The sequence below is a fragment of the Crotalus tigris genome, unplaced genomic scaffold (assembly GCF_016545835.1).
Source record: "Crotalus tigris isolate CLP2741 ecotype Arizona unplaced genomic scaffold, ASM1654583v1 scf7180000019007.31208882:3723066, whole genome shotgun sequence".
Taxonomy (NCBI): Eukaryota; Metazoa; Chordata; class Lepidosauria; order Squamata; family Viperidae; genus Crotalus; species Crotalus tigris.
In genome coordinates, this window is record NW_024097321.1 from 3224179 (window position 1) to 3243145 (window position 18967).

The window sequence follows — 18967 nt, forward strand, 5'->3', positions numbered from 1 at the left end:
AGTAGGATGCGTTTGTCCTATATTCACATGTGTAGGACACATACATTCCACAAGATTTAGAATAACCTTGAAATCTTGTTGGTGAAATCGCTGGATCCCATGTTTTGGTTGTGGAAATTAATTTTCAGTTTGAATATATTGTTAAACTGCCACATTCTCCAGCGATGGTGTTTCCAAGATGTGCAAAATTATTGTCGTTACATGAAACTATAACAGGAATGGACAGGCTTTCCTGGCTAAAACCTACAATTGACTTTTACACGGTATTCCAAAGGTCAGGCTCTAGAAAGGGTGGACAAAGTTAAAGTTTCTTTTATTTACATTTAAAATTAATTTAAATTTTGCATGCCTATAGATCTGGGTTTTTTTATGGAATTATTTTTCCTTCTATCAGATTAAAATTTGGTAGTAACTTTTAAAGTCATTCCGAAAGATTGGTGTTCTTGAGCTGAATGCAACCCCGGGGCTTCCTTTGCACACACTTTTACTTTACAGGCAATTTTCAAGTATCATTAGTTGCATATTGTTAAGGCAAATGATTAACCTGTTTATGATATTATAAGTAGTCCTCGACTTACAACCATTTATTTCAAAGTCACAACACCACTGATAAAGTGATTTATGACCATCGCAGCACTCCTCCCCCCATGGTCCCATGAGCAAAATTCAGGCGCTTGGCAACCAACAGGTATTTATGATGGCTGCAGCATCCCAGGGTCATGTGACCACCATTTGCAACCTTGCCAGCTGGCATCTGACCAGCAGAGTCAATGGGAGAAGCTGGATTGGCTGAATGGCTGTGCGATTCACTTAACAAGTACAGTGATTTGTTTAATAACCACTGCAATCAAGGTTGGACTAGCATGGATGATGTTATCTAGTTTGGGTAATGAACTAGGAAGGAAACAAGCCAAACGCAGAAAGCCCCAAGGACCCTTCAAACAAGGTCCTAACACTGGGTGTGATTCACTTAATCACCCACTTGATTAGCAATGGAAATTCTGCTCCTGATTATGTTATTAAGTTGAGCATTACCTGTAATTAGGACTGGCCACTCAGTTGCTACGTAATGTGGTTACGAAGCAGAAAATCTCATGACCACAAGTGGGCTTTCAGCCTTATTTTCCCTTTTGGTCATTAAGTGAAGCAATGTGGTTGCTAAGCATAAAATCACATGATCACAACTTACGATTTTATTTATGTTCTTTTATTTATGTTCTGCGTTACTTGCTTTATTTCCGTTGCTTTATTTATGTTCTGCATTACCTGCTTGTTGGAAGCAAAAATACATGTGAGTACTGGTCACATGATTGAGGGATATTATGGTCATATTATGGTCATGCCAATTTCAGAGCAGCTGAATGGTAACCACATGACCACAGGGCACTGAAACGATTGTAGATGCAAGGATTGGTTACAAAAAAAAATATTTTTTAGCACCGTCGTAACTTTGATCGCTTGTGCAAGGCAGTTGATAAGCAAGGACTACCTGTAAATACAACACTTTTTTTCCTAATTCACTGGTAAAGACAGAATTCTTATGCCTTAAACCTCATTCATAATAAGTATATATGGGCTCCAAGTCACATATCTAGCAATCTCTCAGTTGTGATGGAGTTGATTTGAATGCATTTCCAAATATATAATTATATACAGTAGCAATGTAAGGCTTAAGATGGGAGCCTTCCTGATTTCAAATGCATATTCCAAGGTCAAAGCTGCTTGCAAAAGGAAAACTAAACTAGAAGCTTCTTCTATCCAGCAAGATTGTACATAGGATGTCTCTTACACACTTGCTAAGTATTCCAAGGCAGAGAGGCTTGCCTGCAAAGTGTATCCCATTGCTTTTGAATAAATGCTTTTTTTTTGTTTTTAGAAAAAAAAATTCTAAAAGCTGACACCAATTTGATCACACATAATCAATCAGTCTGTTCCTGGGTCTGGAAAGTTGCCCTTTACAAAGTATAGCCCTGGCAAGCAAATTGCACTTAGTGTTTTTAAAGCAGCAGTGCAGAACCACAATGATATACTGACAATCTTACAGAGTGTTGCTTTGTTTTGTTTTTATTTCCGCTCTCTGTAGCCGCTGGTGGGACACAACATGCTGATGGATCTCCTCTATCTACATGAGAAATTTTACAAACCCCTTCCTGGTAAAGCCATTTCGAATAACAGTCGTATAGGATCTATTGTATCCCTCTTTCAGCTCTAAGCAATTGCTCTTTATCTTTGCTATTAGAAAAGAACTGGTACAGTTTGGTCTCTTGCAAGTTTAATTAGACATTAGCTTAATAAATTTACAAGCCAGCATTACAGATAGTCCTCCATTTATAACCATAATGGAGTCTGCCCATTATGGTCATAAGTCTTGGTGGTCGTAAAGCAGGTCACCCACATGACCAGTCCAATTTTACAACCCTTTTTTAAACAAATCATCACAGTTGTTAAGTGAACCCATTGTTCTATATGGCAGCACCCCCCCCCCAATATTTTGGGTGCCAGGGACTGGTTCTGTGGAAGGTGGTTTTTCCATGGCCTGGGGGGGGGGCATGGTTTTGCATGCTGCCTGGATCCTGCGTGAGTATGGATGGGCTCTGCTTGCTTGTGTGGACTGGTTCTTGGAGCGCTACGGACCAGTGCCAGTCCACGGCCTAGGTTGGGGACCCCTGTTCTGTGGGATGTTTTTTGCTGAAAACTAGAAGTAAATGCAGGCTGGTTGCTGACCATGTGCCGTATGGAGGGCAGCCTTTGGAATTTCAGAACCAAGTCATAATTTCCTTTAGGGGGGCTCCTTTGTAACTTTGAACAGTCATTAATCGACTGATTGTAAGTCGAGGACTACTTGTAATTTGTTCTCCCTCCTTTTCCCATTTTTTTTACTTAACAATTTTCAGAAAAGTATGAAGAATTCAAAGATAACCTTCACTTTCTGTTTCCTGTTCTTTTGGATACGAAGAACATTGCCAAAGCCACGTGGAAGGTAATTGTCATTCTCTAGCACAATTAAAAACGTTCCAGCTTGTTTTCATCTGCAATTCTTTCTTCCTCTCAAAGTGAGGGACTGTAGTTCAATTCTTCCGTTTTGTTTTTTGTTTTTAAAAGTATGCTTAATTTCCCAGATTAAATGGCTGAAGTATCTTAGTTTGAGGCTGAAAAAAAAAACACACACTTGCGTGAGGCAATAAAGTGCCGTTGGCATAAAGTGAATGGTCCTGGACTGTTAGACTAAATAGATCAAGCTCTGTCACTTATATATTACATTTTCTTTCAAATTAAATATTTTAATTTATTCAAATAAATGAGCATATAGTCCTTTCCCCCTTTTAATAAAAAGCAAGAAAGTCTGTTGTTTTTCATTGTTCAGCACTGATCCCAGAGTTAAGTGGAAGTAATAGATGGCAGGACTTGCTGACCTCTGATCCTTTTCCTCATATGTTTTCTGAACCCAGTGCTGTGGGAACCTGAAGAAAGTGTTAATAGGTTCCTGAGGAACCTGAGTATTGCATTTATTAAAAGTTGTATACTTTAAGGCTGAGTAAATAGAAACTTCTTTTTTTGAAAATTAATTGGAAGCATGTAACCACTGGCTCAGGCTCAGAGTGACAGTGCTTATACCCCAGTTTGAGGGCAGCTTTGTAAGTTCCGCACACTGATCTCAACAGTGTGGGCTGCTAAGATCATTGTTAATACTTATCCTCATTGTAGAGGCAGGAGTAGAGCTGTCCTTTCTTGAGTTTCAGCATAGGATCCTATTTTCTCAGGTTTCCAGTTTTTGGGAGGGATAGCTGATGAAGATGAGGTGTATTTTCAGAGGAACTAGTATAAACATACGTTAAATCAGTTCTGGGGCATGTAAATTCCAAGCTTATTTAAGGGTCTTGCGTTTAGAGGATAGAAATTTAATAGTAAAATGGGTTATAATCTTATTTTCCTCATAGGAAAACAAAGGTAAAAGGGGAAGACCCCGAGGACAGTATTATTAGAAAATTCCAAAACCCAGTGGGTTTCACACCTTCCATCTGGCTTCCATAGTCTTACTGTCTTGCCAATTGATTCATATCCATGGCACCTAAAAGCTTTTTGTTTCTTTTTTTCCCTCTTTAACACAGGAATTTCAGTTTCCTCAAGTTTCTTATCTTTTGGAGTTGTATGAAATGCTGTGCAGGTCAGCCACTTGCCTCTTTCTTGAACTCTTTCCTGTTTTATCACTAAATATATGATTAGTAATCTTAATAACTATTTCATTTCATTGAATTCTAGTAAAAATCCCCAGGAATCAAATGGTGTTTTATTTTCGTACTCTATCTTCACTATTTCCTTCATTTAGACGTAGCTAAATGGCACGTTGCTCAGTTTGACATTTGAAAGAGGAATAAACAACCAATGTTTTGCCCAAAAGTCTTGTGGTTCTCAGTAAAGTAGTCCTTTCAAGCAGCAGATTTTAGGATAACATTAAAGTCAGTCCATCTATAGAATTTGCTGATGTCATGGTCATAAATCTATAGACTGTAGACATATATACTTGATGGAGATAAAGGTTGCAGGATCCTAGATTTGGGGGCTGGGGGCAATAAAACCTCAGCCAGGCATCCGTCCAGACACTCACACAAACTTCACATGATAGACAAAATAGGATTGAGCAGAACATGTTCATACTTGCAAGGTTGTGTTACTGTAGTCCAGGGGTTCTCAACCTTGGCAACTTTAAGACTTGTGGACTTCAACTCCCAGAATTCCTCAGCCAGTAAACCCTGCTGTAGTCAATTTTGACCTGTAGTCAAAAGTAGTTTTAGGCCTACATAGTGCTTGTTTCTTATTCTGGTCTACTTTATAGGATTGACATATGCATAGTTTCTAATAATAGAAAGTTTATATAAATGGTGTGGTTAAGAAGTTACAGGAGAGTATAAAATAGTGGTATGAGTTCTTTACATCTGACCACTGAAGGCCTATTCTAGAAATTCTAGTCCCACTCAATTTCTCTGTTTCAAAGGAGTCATATGAGTGGAAGTGGAAGAGGAGAGAAGAAAGGAAGGGATTGAACCCCTCATGAAAAGAAAAGAAAGTTGCGATTGTGCAGCAGTAGAATTTCATTGGGAGACAGATGCCTTCCCCAAAGCCCAACTTAAAATGTTGTCCCAACCATTGGGGGAAAGGAGGGCGAGTCTTTAGGCCTGATTCTGTTTCTTACCCCTACAATAAAACATTAGCAGAATGGATACACATATACTATACATTCACTCATTCAACTGGTCTTTCCTTGCTTCATTTTATAAAAAAAAAGTCCACCTAGTTTTTTTTGAAGAAAAGCCAGATAATGAAGATTATTAGTATTGTTAGAAAGAAACATGCAGGGACTAAAAATTATTTCTCCCTCTTAACAGTGTTGTGAGTCCAACAGACCAGATTTGTCCAGAGATCTTTCACTCAGATGATTGCCTCAGATACGGTATGTCTGGTTTGGAATGAAACTCTTACCAGGTAACCATTATCACTGGTAAATCTAAATAATGTCCTTTGCTTGGTTTGAAGAGATTTTTCATAGTCTTGAAGAAAAGATCATATTAATAGGCATAAATTTGAGAGCTGTCACACTGTTCAGTTGGCTTCATTGCAGGAGAGACACTCAGGAATGCTTTGAAAGGGAGTATCGGCTATCCCTTTGTTTATTTATTTATTTATTTATTTATGAGACTTATATACTGCTTTAAGTGCAAGCACTCTCTAAGCGGTGTACACCAGTAAGCAATGTATATATATATTTACATTTCCCCCAACAATCTGGGTCCTCATTTTACCTACCCCTGAAGGATGGAAGCCTGAGTCAACCTTGAGCCGGTGAGATTTGAACCGCTGACCTGCTGAACACAGTCAGCTAAAGTGGCCTGCAGTACTGCACCCTAACTGCTGCGCCACCTCAGCTCTTTACAGAGTTATCCGTTCTGTTGCTGTCTTATTCCTTATCTGTAAGGAATAGCAAGGTCAACTTAATAGAGTGTGACTATTAGCTGCTTTCTCTTTTTTAAATAATAGTTTTATTAAAGATTATAATTATAAAAGTAAAAAAAAACTAAACAAAGAATAAAAAGTAGAATACACAGAAAAGAAAGGAAAATGAAAAATAGAAAAGCAAAGAAGTAAAAATACAGTAAAGAAAAAGAAAAACTTATAAAGAAGTGACTTTCCACTTTTATCACAACAAATATGAATACTTTTAGTAGTTTATCACCGCCTCTTAAATATAACAAATCTTTTCTTCCCTTTATTATTTATAGATTTGTTTATCAACATTTCTTTTTTAATCTTTTAACCATTTTTACTCCGTGAATTACATTTATAAACTTTACTTTAACCAAATAAACCAACTTTATATTCCTTACTTTCAGTTCTAACAACCTTACTCTTTAGTCCATTCAAATAATTTTGCAAAACATTGTTTCTTTTCATTTTTTTCTTTATCCCTTGTCACAAGATTTTTTTTTTTGTAAATCCATAGTAGAGAAATTATTCTGGTTACTCTTAGTTTATAGTTCATATATCCTTTCTAATTATTAAAATATCAGCCGGCTTCTTTTATGTCTAGTGTAACATCTTTTTCCATGTCATTCTTGTAGCCTGTCATTTGTAAATCCACTTTTAACTCAATGTTGCTCTTCTCAGATAAAACCTGTTCCTCCTTCATAACATCTTTTAGACATGACCTCTCCTTCAAGGCAGATGTCTCTGTTGACACTATTAATATTAATTTCTAAGTCAATTTTTAAAAAATATCCTTCAGTATGTCTGATGCTAGACTATTTCACTTCATCCTGTAATTGTAAGTCGAGTTTGTGTTCTCCTTTACTGGTAATCTTTAGTTTCCTCTAGTATCCAATTTTTAAAATCTTATTTTAAAAAAAATCAAAACAAAAGCATTTTTTCCTGAGAAAGATGCTTTACAATTAATTCTAAAACTTTTTTTCAAATATATCTGGGCCCTTAGTCCTTTTGTGACTTTTTAAATTCAAAGTTACAATCACTTGTTTGGCTGTTTATTATTTTTTTAAGTTCTTAAACTTGTAGTTAAAACTTTCTTTTGCTAAGGATAAAAGAAAAGTCACCTGATGGTATCAAATTCGTTGATTCTAAGGTTTCTAATACTTGAAAAGCAGCTAATAAACAATTTCTGAAAGTGATTAGAAAAGGAAGTATGCCTTCTTTTGCTTCTTTTCAAAGACACTGTCTGTGATTTGAACAAGATGGCTATTCCCTTGTCTCTCAGAGCTCTAAAACCCACCAGATTGATCTTTTGAGGTCTTCTCAAAAGGAGTAGCTGTCTGCAGCTCTTGCTGGTGATCTCAAGTCAATTCCTTGTTTTGAAGAGGTTTCAGAGAGCTGATCAACTTGACAGATCTTCACTTTGCATTGGTCCCCTTTTAACAGAACCATCTTCTGTCTGCCATTTCTTCTTCTGGAAGTCCAGAATATTGCCTGATTATTAAGCACCAAACCAAACTGCCAGTGGAGGATATGATCTTGGATCCTGATTTTAGATTGTAATAAAATTCTTGTGTAGCAATAGCAATATCACTTAGACTTATATTCCAGCCCATAGTGGTTTATAGCGTTTTCTGGGCATTTTTACAACATCTGCATATTGCCCCCAAGAATCTGGGTTCTCATTGTACTGACCACAGATGGATGGAAGGCTGAGTCAACCTTGAGCCATCAGAATTGAACTCCTGGCAGTGGAATGCAGAATTAGGCTGCAATACTGTATTTTAACCACTGGGTCAACATTTTTTTAATGTTTTTTTAAAAGTAGGATGAGAATAACAATAGAAAAGTTAAAAAGAAAACTTTAGATTGTTCATGTAATAAAGCGTCAGGAAACTATCAGGGAAGCTTTACCTTTTCTCTGCATTTAAAACCTTTCAGCTACAAATAAGTGTCCTCATGAGGCTGCCTATGATGCATTCCTCTGTGGAGCAGGTATGTGCTTTATCTTTAAGAATCTGATGTATTCCTTTTTTTAGACTTTGTCCAATTCCAGATATGGACTAACCAAGGGATGGAAAACTGGTGGCTTTATAGTTATAGCCAGTGCTGTTTTTGTTAAAAAAAAAAAAAGGTGCCGGAACTCACACACTTCATACAGCCCGCCTTGCCTACCCTATAAGGTTCCATCCAAAAAAGATGCCGGAACTCTGTTCTGGGCATTCTATGAGGAAAAAAGCCCTGGTTATAGCAATAGCAATAGCACTTAAACTTATATACCACTCCACAGTGCTTTTACAGCCCTCTCTCTAAGCAGTTTACAGAGTCAGCCTATTGCCCCCAACAATCTGGGTCCTCATTTTACTGACTTTGGAAGGATGAAAGGCTGAGTCAACCTTGAGCCAGTGAGACTCGAACTGCTGGCAGTTGGCAGAATTAGCCTGCATTCTAACCACTGTGTCACCACAGCTCTTTATAGAATTATGCTGTCCACTTGTTCAGATGCAACCAAGTAGCTTCTGTCCAATTTTCTGTTACGGAAAGGGAAACTTCAGCATAGTTAGAGCTTTCGCTTTGCAGCTTTTGCCTTCATAAAGGATGTATGGCTCTATTAAGATGTAGGTTGATACAGGAAGGATGTCTGGATCCTGACCTTCATAGCTTATGAATATATAAAATCTGTAAATTTTCATATGTTGCTAGTGAAATTCCATGGATAACTCATTTTTTAAAATATATATATATATATATTTCTATGCTTTTCCTCTGAAAGTAAATTCCCCACTGGTAAGATCCAGATTTCCATTTGCAGACAGTCCTCATTTAGTTATCCTACTTGGAACTGGAATTTCTGTTGCTAATTGAAACAGTTTCTTAGGTGAAACATCCCTTAACTGCGCCACTTAGCAATGGTACAGGAGTTCTGGGAATCCCTTTGCTTGGTGAAGTGAGGGCTGTACTGTTCTTACGAAAAGACCTCACACTTCTCCAGTTGAGACGGCTGCTGCCCTTTGCAATGCTTTGTGTGCCTCAGCAGCAGAACTTAAGGAGGTGGCAGTGAGGGGCAGCAGGCGTAGGTTTCAGAGGAGGGCAGGGTGGGCAAAAGGCTACAGTTGGAGTGGGATAAGTAAGTACGGAGAATTGAAGTTCATGCTGTAGTCAGAAATAAGGATGGACTACACCAGGAGTAGGCAACCTTGGCTCTTTGATATCTTGTGGACTTCAACTCCCAGAATTCCTGAGCCAACTAGGCTGGCTCAGGAATTCTGGGAGTTGAAGTCCACAGGTCATAAAAGAGCCAAGGTTGCCTACCCCTGGACTACACAAATTTTGGAGCCATGTGGTGCAGTGGTTAGAATGCAGTATTGCAGGCTGACTCCGCCCAATGCCAGGAGTTTGATCCTGACCGGCTCAAGTTTGACTCAGCCTTCCATCCTTCTGAGGTCGTTAAAACGAGAGCCCAGATTGTTGGGAGCAATATGCTGAGTCTGCAAACTGCTTAGGGCTGTAAAGCACTATGAAGCCGTATATAAGTCCAAGTGCTCTTGCTATGTGATCTCTTAGCTGCAGAGGCATTGCACAGCCATAACTCTGAGGTCCAGTCATAACTAACTTTGAATGGTTGCTGAATTAGTGCTCATTTAGCAAAGACCACTTGTATAATTCTTTCTCTACTTTTTTTAAATAAATGAAACAGTAATTATTTGTGTCTCATGCAAGAGTACGTATTTCAGCCCTTTGTAAATTTTTAGCTAAGGAACAAGTCATACTTTTACTACTGTAGTTGTTGCAATTGGGAATACTTGAAGGGCTAGTTAGTTGGGTGCCCTCAAGACAGGCTCAATTCTGAGTGACTGAATGGGCAAATCCTTGTCACCTCCAGCAAATCTGTACCTCTTCCAAAGGCCCAAAGCTCTTCCAAAGCTCTTAATACTTTGTATGAACTATGGTAGGGGAAGGTCATTCTCTTTCACTTAACAGTTTTCACATTTACTTATAGCACTAATAGTAACTAACAGTGGGTATAACTGTATATATATCCTTTCTTTTAGTTCTTCTTAAAATAGCTCATTTGCTCCTTTGCAGAAAAACTGGGTAAGTAACAGTTTGACTTTTCAATGATAGATGTGAATGGCAATACATTTTTTTACTGAATACTGTTTCATGTTAAAAGTTGAAGAACATCTATATAATTGATAAATATTCTGAAAGTCAGAATTATCAGAGAGCTGATTACATTTGCTAACCCCACCAAATTACTTACAGTGGTTAAAAAAATTCACAGCACCAAATGTCATATTCTGCACTGAGGGAAGTTTAAAGGAATTTCTTTTATGGCAGAAGACAAAAATCCTAAGTAACTTTTAAGATTTGAATTAATGAAAACTATTCAAGAGACAGCCTTGGAATTTTGGATTGCTTGTTAATTCAGTAGGTTTGGTTGCTGTGGATAAAGGATAAATTTCTCCATATTTGTACTACACATGAAATGATATGTATTTTTCTGGTAAAATTGGTAGGTATTGTAGGTTTGGAAAAAAGACATGAATAAATCAGCTGAGGTTACAGAAAAATGGAGCAATTTTTGTGTATGGGAAAGGTTACAGTGTTGGAGGTAGTTTTGTTTGAAAAAGAAGCATTAAGCTTGGATTTGATCATTCAAAAACTACAAAAAAAATGAAACCGAAGAAGGCATACTGGATTATTGTATATGATGATTATTAGGCTAAAAAGGTGCAAATTGTCTATTTTTCTTCCTTTTTTTCAAAGAACAAACATTTTAAGCCGGACAAAAAGCACCAAATGGAAATTTGGCATTTATACACTGCAGTCATGATATCTTTCTCCAATGCAACTTTGTAAAATTATTAAAAACTCGCCTTATTTCTTTTCTTTTAGTGATCAAACAGCAACACCCACTTTTTCTCAGTACGTTGATGTATTAGCTGCATATGTGAATCAGGTGAACTTAATTCGAGGCGGAGTTCAGAAAATTGTGAGTATGAAATCAGCCAGTTATGACAAGAGATAAGCTAGCAGGTTGGGGTGAGCAGCTTCAGATTTCCCTTGAAATGGGCAGGGCTAACCATTTGAACCCTGTTTCTTTGGGGAAGGGGGTTTGTAATGGATGTAGTAAATCTTTCATTAAGGCACTAACTGTATTCCTTAAATTCCCCCACCTCCCATCCCCAAATTGGATTGCATATTTTGTCCCTTAGAACCATCTCAAAATCAAAATAAATAAATAAATAAAGAACAAAAAGTCCCTCTATTTTAGATTGGCTGCCACAATGATGCTACAGCATCACAAGCAATGTCCTCTGTGAGTCTTCAGTCAGAGTACAAAGGCTGAGTTATGGTCACCCTCTATCCCAGACAGAAAAAGGCTGCTCCTCCGTCATCTACCAAAATCCTAAGGGATTGGTCTATGACGGGTGGGGAACTATGGCCCTTTTACGGTCTGTGAACTTCAACTCCCAGAATTCCCAAGCCAGCCATGTTGGCGCAGGAATTCTAGGAATTGAAGTTCACAGATTGTAAAAGGGTCATAGTTCCCCCTCCCTGGCTTATGTAGTGGGCCTCAGGGAGATGTAGTTTGGGGGCAGGAGGCTTGTAATAGCTACACAGTGAAAGGCTGGGATGTTTAAATGCAGAATTTGAAAAAAGAAACATTAAAACAATTACTTCTCCACATCACCAATTGCTTATACCAGTGGTTCTCAACCTGTGGGTTGGGACCCCATTTGGGGTCGAATGATCATTTCACGGGGGTCACCAAACCATGCTGTCCGCCATTTTTTCCCTTTTTCCCTAGCTGTCCTACTCCCTCTTATTGGTGGCCACAACAATGGGGAACTGTATTATGGGGTCACGGCATTAGAAAGGTTGAGAATCACTGGCTTATACCAAATTTCTCTCGCACTCCCCCTTTTTCTATTGGGTAGTGAAGAAACATGATTTTTGTAGCCAGAGGAGCCTACCTTTTACCTTACAGAGCTTGTGTCTGTTATGGGAGGAATTGTGAAATTGAGGATCTCTCTCTCTCTTCCCCTGCTTTTTTCTCTTTCTCCCTATATAGGCAAGGAGGCAAAACAGGATCATTTATTAAGATAGTGTTATGGGCAGCATACATGTTGTTCATATCATAGGAAGGAAGTAAATGTCCAGCTTTTCTGATTAATAATCATCATCAGCACAATAATAAAGGTAGTTGACTACATGTCCTAGTTTGCAACATTTGACTAAACATTTTGCCCTAGTCCTTATGCATACAGAAACATTCTTCATCTCAAATATATCTGATTTAATCTCCAGGGTCTTTTGAGTAAATGTGTTTCCAGGGACCCACCTAAAATAGACTTATCATGAAGTTTAGGAACATCATTAATTTCCAATGTTGACAACATTCTGTTTTCTCTAAATATGGGCATCTAAGCAGCATGCAGGTTTTTTTTTTAACCTTCTCACTGTTTTCTTTGTCATTTTTATCCTCCCACCCTCTTGTCACGGAGGTTAGTTTTTTCCCTCCACTCACTCTTTGTTTTTGAGTTTTAATGTGGCTGGACAGAAGTTCAGCATGCAACAGTATACTGTTTCCTTTGATACAATATGTGAAGGAAAAAAGGGTAGTGATGACAGAAGACTCCTGTCTTGCTGTGAGGTCTCAGTATTTAAATATCTTAACCAACTCCATTATGTAACTTTTTTAAAAATGGAAAGGATCTAATTACAGTCTGGAATTCAGTGGGAAATATACCGATGCTACATTGCCATCCTTAATTACAGACTCATGTGATTAGTCATTATTTATCTCTAAAAGCAAATTTCCTTTAAAAATTCATATGATAGCCCCCTATTGAGCTTATATTCCAAGAGCATTGAGTCTTAATAAATGTAATTGTTTCACATGTACATTTCATGTTTTCAGGACTACAGTCTGCCAAGTATGTGTTTTTAGCTATGCTGAATATCAAATCCAGGATTCCCAACCATGTAGCATTATTGAAGAGACTAAAGATTCTGCTTTAGTAGTAGAAACCCCAGGGCAGGGAGTCAGAATAGCTTATCTTCAAGATCTTTTCCAACTGTTGCAGTATGTGATGGCATGATGCCTTTGAATTGTACTCAGTTCTTGGTGGCTTTCTGGATCAGGCCATGCAATTTATTTTGCAGCAATATTGCCCATCCCTCTGAAGCTACCAAGCTTAAAAAACAAGCACCACCTGGATTTCTGGAGAGATTTTTAATGCCAGTCGGCTAACCTTGAAAGCTTGCCAAAGTAATTCTCCAGATCAACTTACACCTAGTTGTAATACCTAGTTGCATTGGAGGAGAATGGCTGAAGTGCCAGGTTTTTCCTTGTGGTTTAATATTTATTTATTTATTTATTTATTTATTTTTACTTTTGTTGTGAGATGCCCAGAGTTACGTGTCCCTTAAGATGGGCAAAAAAAGAAAGCTGGTTACTTTGAGTTGGTTTCTCACAATTCTCCCCTTTCCCTGGACTCCAGAATCTCTTCTCTAATGGCTTTGCTTCCTCCCTTTATTGCCTTGATGGCTCCTCTGTATTCCCAGGCTCCGTTAAGTACAAATGACACGAGAAATGGTTCATTACAGTATTACCTTCTCCCAAATGTTTTTTTTTTTTTAATGTCCCTTTCTAATCTGTAGCTCTGGAATTTCCTACTTGTTTTCCATGCAAGTATTGACCAGCATTTCCTTTAGATCAGCCAAGGTCAACTGGACTTAGATTTTTGCCATCAAAATGTTATTAGTATATTTAATAAGCAAGATAGCATTTAAAGGATATGCTCATAGCTTTTTAAAAAAATATTTACATTAATTGTAAGTTCCGATCACCACACCGGGTGTGTATCTCTTTTGTATAAAATGCCATAATATTTCAATTCATAGTTTGAAACATCTTTCTGATGCTCTCAACAACTGAAAATTTATTATTTCCTCAGAATTTTTCTGGCCTGGATGACCTGACAACACGTCCCCCCCTCCTATTAGCCACTGTGAAGGGGTGGCATGGGGTAACTGAAGAGCAGATTCATCAAGAGTTGAGGACTTTCTGTAGGTTTGATGTCTGTCGGCTAAGAGTGAACCAGTTTCTCCTGCTCGCCAATAATTTTAAAGAGTATGTGATTAAAATCCAATTGCCCCTGAATCTGCAACTTTCTGACTGTGTGGGCTATCAGCCGATGCAGCAGGCTGCCACTGTATGTTCACTTTTGATACGGATTTTCAGAGTTGGATCTGCCAGTGAGGCTCTAGTGGATCATGAAGTTGAATTAGATAATTTCTAAGATCCTTTCTAACTTTATGATTTTATGAGTAATATTTTCTTTATTCCTAAACAATATGAGAATTAACCTGTCAAACATATTTGAAAGATGGATAAATCTTAAAATTGTCTTTACATGCTCAAACGTCTTAGGACTATTGTCCTTATATTTTGGTTTTCTTTAAATACTCTCACTTTCTACTTATGTACTATCTGGAACTTATCTAAAAATTTAAATAGTTCAGATTCCAGCTTCAAAGAATAAGAACACATTATTGATAATTTCTCAACAATTCTGAGTCTTTCTTTTGCAGCTGTTTCCTCCTTCGTCAGTGGTTTAAAGATTGGTTGAGGAAACCATGGCTTATGTGCCAGAATGGACAGGTTCATAAATCTGTTAAGGCCAAACTAAACCAAGCATATTACCGTATATGCTAGTGCCCTGCTTGGGCTTTTAATTTTAATCCTAAAAACAAAACAGGGAAATGAGGATGGGCTTAAAGGAAATGTGATGTTTTGCGAGAGAAGACGAGAAATTGCTGTGGGTTTGTTCCTCTTGGTCTTTTGCTTTGGCCTAGAAAGAACAATTAAAAAGGAAAAAGTGGAAGCTTGAGGGAAAGAAAGGTGGAGTCTTCTTTTCCTCAAGACAAAGGGCTAACATATAAACCCTATGCGCTGTGAGAATGTGAGCAAGCATGTTTTGGTAGGGTTACATGGAGGTTAATTGGGTGGCTGTAGACTTCTTCTGGCTAAGAGTGGGACTTATTTTGTAGGCAAGAGGAACAGTAGCTGAGGCAACAGTTTCCCAACATTGATTAGTGCCTGCTTCTTTTGGTAGCAAAGCTATTATTTGGTTGTATGAAGCATTCTTCTTTGCTGTATATTAGCCAGCAAGCTGAGTTTCCTCTTCAAATTATTCTTACAGCATCAGGATAGTTCTGAAAGCATATAAGGCCCATCCTAACCTACAGATTTCCGTATATCACCATTGGAAGCATTCTCCACGAGTGACTAGCTTCCTACAGTAAGTAAGCTTGACTTTATGCTACCTTTTGAAATGGCCATTTACAAAAAAATTATCTGAATTCAGTCTGGGTGTTGAAATGCAGAAATCTATCCTTGCTTAATTGCTTGAGTTGTTGCATTCTGCATCTGGCTGCAACTGCTCAACTGGAAGTACATTCTTCAAGAGAAGTATGCCACATTTGTCTGGCATGATTACTTTCCACTGCTCTCTATTGGTCAAGCATCAATCTTCAAAATATGAATGATTAAAAGCTTATTGAGCATCGCCCAGATTCACATTCTCAGCGGTGCATCCCATTGGAGACAGAACAGCTACGTACACTATATGACATACACTTCCCCAATTGCCTTTTCTGCCAGCTGGAACTTATGAGATAATTCTCAAACTATGGGTAACTGTTAAGTTTCCATCCTGGATAGCATCATTTAGGGGCTTAATTATTCAAGATGTTAAATTGATATATCAAAAACACTTCCATCTTCAAATTGCACTGTTTGTGGAATACAGTTGGGATCTTACCAGTGTAAAACCTGTCAGTCCTTAGCCTCAATGAAATACAGTGCTTAAAGCCACGGGAAGGTAGAACAGAATCAGGGTTGAAAGAGTGCAGAATTTATTTTAAGCTTTATTGATAATGCACTCTTAAGCATGGTTCCAGCCACTTTCTAATGCAGTGTTTCCCAAACTTGACAATTTTAAGGCATGAGGACTTCAACTCCCAGAATTCCACAGCCAGCAATGCTGGCTGTGGAATTCTGGGAGTTGAAGTCCACATGCCTTAAAATTGTCAAGTTTGGGAAACACTGTTCTAATGGGTCAATGAATATAAAGCCATATTTGCTCTGGAGTAAGAAACGCGGTTCTCATCATCTCTGGCCTCCACAGTCACACAGGCCGAGGCTGAGATGAGCTGTATTCCAACATACTTGGAAGAATCTGCTTGAAGACGGCAGATATAGGTCATGAACTCTTTTTATATGTGTATTCATTTTATTTTGCTACTTCAAGTAGTGAAGACAAAGACTGAGCAAGTAGAGAATCTGAGAAAGATTCTCAGGATTAACAGGATTGTGTTAACTGGATACTGTATTCCATTATAACTGGCTTTATTTAAAATTGCTTACTTAATGTGACTTAATATATTTGAAAGATTTTTATGCTATAAGCTGCTTTGGGAATTATCTGATTTTATACAATAACTAAAGCATGGAATATCTAAACCAATGGTTCTCAACGTTTGTGTGACGACGACCCCCGTCACACAAACGTGCCGCGCATGCGCGGTGCCGCCCCCATGCGCAGCGCGCATGCGCAGCGCCCCCCCTGAGGGGGAAAAATGGCGGATCGCCTTGTTTGGCGACCCCCGAGAAATGGTCGATCGACCCCAAATGGGGTCGCGACCCATAGGTTGAGAACCGTTGATCTAAACCATTGCGTAATGCCCTTGTAATTAAGTTGCCCATTTTGAATGATAAAAGTCGAGTGAAACTGAATCTATGGCAGATAGAACTAAACTTTTTAACTCTTGATGTTGTTCGGCACAAATTGCATTTATGTTTATATTTTTATGCCCTTTCAGAATATGTGCCATTGTGGCTTCTTGGTCTCTGCTGGCTTTCTTGCTTGGAGGGTCTTATAGTTGTCGTGTGTAACAGCTCATCCACTAGAAATGCTTGGTTTCTTTTTCTCTCAATGTAAGCTGTACAATAATAGATTAAAACACTTTGCAATGATCCCAAAGTTGTGTGGTTCCTAATGTGGAAAGAAGAATAGGAAAGGAGAACTTGGTCATATAGGATGCAGTGAAAAGCAGACTTCCTTATTATGAAAAAAAATACAGAAGAATGGAAAGGAGTAATGGGGTGTTTCCCAAACTTGACAATTTTAAGGCATGAGGACTTCAACTCCCAGAATTCTGGGAGTTGAAATCCTCATGCCTTAAAATTGTCAAGTTTGGGAAACACTGGAGTAATGGAACAGATATGGCGGATTTTCTTAAAGCGTAAGTATTTCACAAAATATTTTGTGCTTGCTGCTTGTATACAATCTTTTCAAGGGGGATATGAAGCTTCCAGGGCAGTTCACCTAGAGTACCCAAAATAATTTAATGTATAAACTACACAAATACAGTAGATGTTAAATTCTGGAAGAAGTGGAATAACTCTATTTGATACCAAAAAGTTAATCATAGTAGTAGGCAGTTCTTGCTGAGGCTTGAAACATAAAAGGCACTTCAGTCACTATACAGCTAACCTTTCATGGTAAGAATCTCAGAAGATAAGCTCTGTATACAGAAAAGTTGGGATAGGGGAAAAAAATAGCATTACGTATTACAGTCCTAGGCTGTAAAATGTCCTAGAAGACCCAGAATACATCCAAATGTAGAACAGCTATTATCATGGCCCTATTTTTTTTTGTACTTCCTAATTTCTTCTCCAAGAACAAACAGTCTATTTCACTAACAATCTATTTCAACCTTCTTCTCAATAACTCATTGAATGTGAAGAGAAAGCTTTTGAAAAAGTTTATGCTGCTGATGCTATTTTCTTTCTATTTATAGTTGATAAAAAGTAAAAATTCCTGTAATTATTTTAAACTCAAATGTATAGCCCTGAGCTCAGACTCCAATGCTCAGGACAAGCAGTCTTAAACCATCAGTCATCATAGCTGCTACATATAGCTTTGAATAAGATTTACATCTGGTTTTGGTAAATGGACATTTCCTAGTTTCATCCAACATAAATACTGTGATATTTGTGAGAACTGTTGATTTTACAAAACCAAACAAGTTGATATTGATATCTCTAGTCCACTCTCAACTCTTCATTCATTCCGGTCTTCATTCATTTTTCTTCAGAAATGGTTTTCTATCTCTGCCACCAAGAAGGAAAAAAACATCCTTCATAAAAAAACGGGGGAAAAGATGATGCCACTAAATGCCTCTTTTCAAGTCTGTGCCAGTGATCTCTCTACAGCAGTGTTTCTCAACCTTGACAATTTTAAGGCATGTGGACTTCAACTCCCAGAATTCCACAGCCAGCAATGCTGGCTGTGGAATTCTGGGAGTTGAAGTCCACATGCCTTAAAATTGTCAAGGTTGAGAAACACTGCTCTACAGTAAGGATAATCTTTAGAACAGCACTGTCATTGTGTCTCAAACTAAAGGCCACAGTCTCTAACTTCTTATGAGTAAAAGGGTCAAAGTAGAGAAGGAATGTTTTAAGGTGCTGATTATGTAGGTTGAATGCATTTTCTAAACCCTAAACTTAACATGGCAACAGTTTATCCTTCTGCAGAGGGATATGCCCAAGTCAGTTTATGAAGTTGCTTATCCAAAAACTAGACCATCCCACCTTGCATAAAGAAAAATGCAAGACTATAATTTAGTTTAGAAATACAATAGTTTTTCCCCTTCTAAATATATAGTAAAACTTTTAAGTCCTTGCTTTGAATTTTTTTTAAAAAATTGCTGTGAATATATTTGTAACAATGCATTACAACTATACAAAAAGAAACATAGAAAAAGGAGACAATAATTCAGAACATAAAGTGTGTGTAATTTAACAGTCTTATTAACTCAAGACTGGGTATAGGGGCAGTATGTAAAATTGTATTAAAAATACACTTATGTAATCAGTTCTCTTTGATACCCCCAGGAGCTATGTCTTCTTCCC

The 18967-nt window shown here is 37.9% G+C and overlaps 1 protein-coding gene across 8 annotated transcripts in view; it reads left to right on the plus strand.

Moving 5' to 3' along the window:
- PNLDC1 (PARN like, ribonuclease domain containing 1) overlaps positions 1-17066 on the plus strand; it is a 31867-nt gene extending 14801 nt beyond the window's left edge. For 6 of the 8 annotated variants that reach the window (XM_039358327.1, XM_039358331.1, XM_039358324.1 and 3 more), the window contains exons 10-19: positions 2084-2153; positions 2895-2980; positions 4110-4165; positions 5385-5449; positions 7918-7971; positions 10029-10071; positions 10876-10972; positions 13944-14119; positions 15192-15290; positions 16873-17066. In XM_039358327.1, the coding sequence (XP_039214261.1) occupies positions 2084-2153; positions 2895-2980; positions 4110-4165; positions 5385-5449; positions 7918-7971; positions 10029-10071; positions 10876-10972; positions 13944-14119; positions 15192-15290; positions 16873-16945 (819 nt within the window). In that variant the 3' untranslated portion in view covers positions 16946-17066. Of the gene's footprint in view, positions 1-2083; positions 2154-2894; positions 2981-4109; positions 4166-5384; positions 5450-7917; positions 7972-10028; positions 10072-10875; positions 10973-13943; positions 14120-15191; positions 15291-16872 lie in introns of those variants that run through there. The other 2 variants (XM_039358326.1, XM_039358328.1) reach the window with 2 other exon arrangements.
- The last annotated feature ends 1901 nt before the right edge of the window (positions 17067-18967 follow it).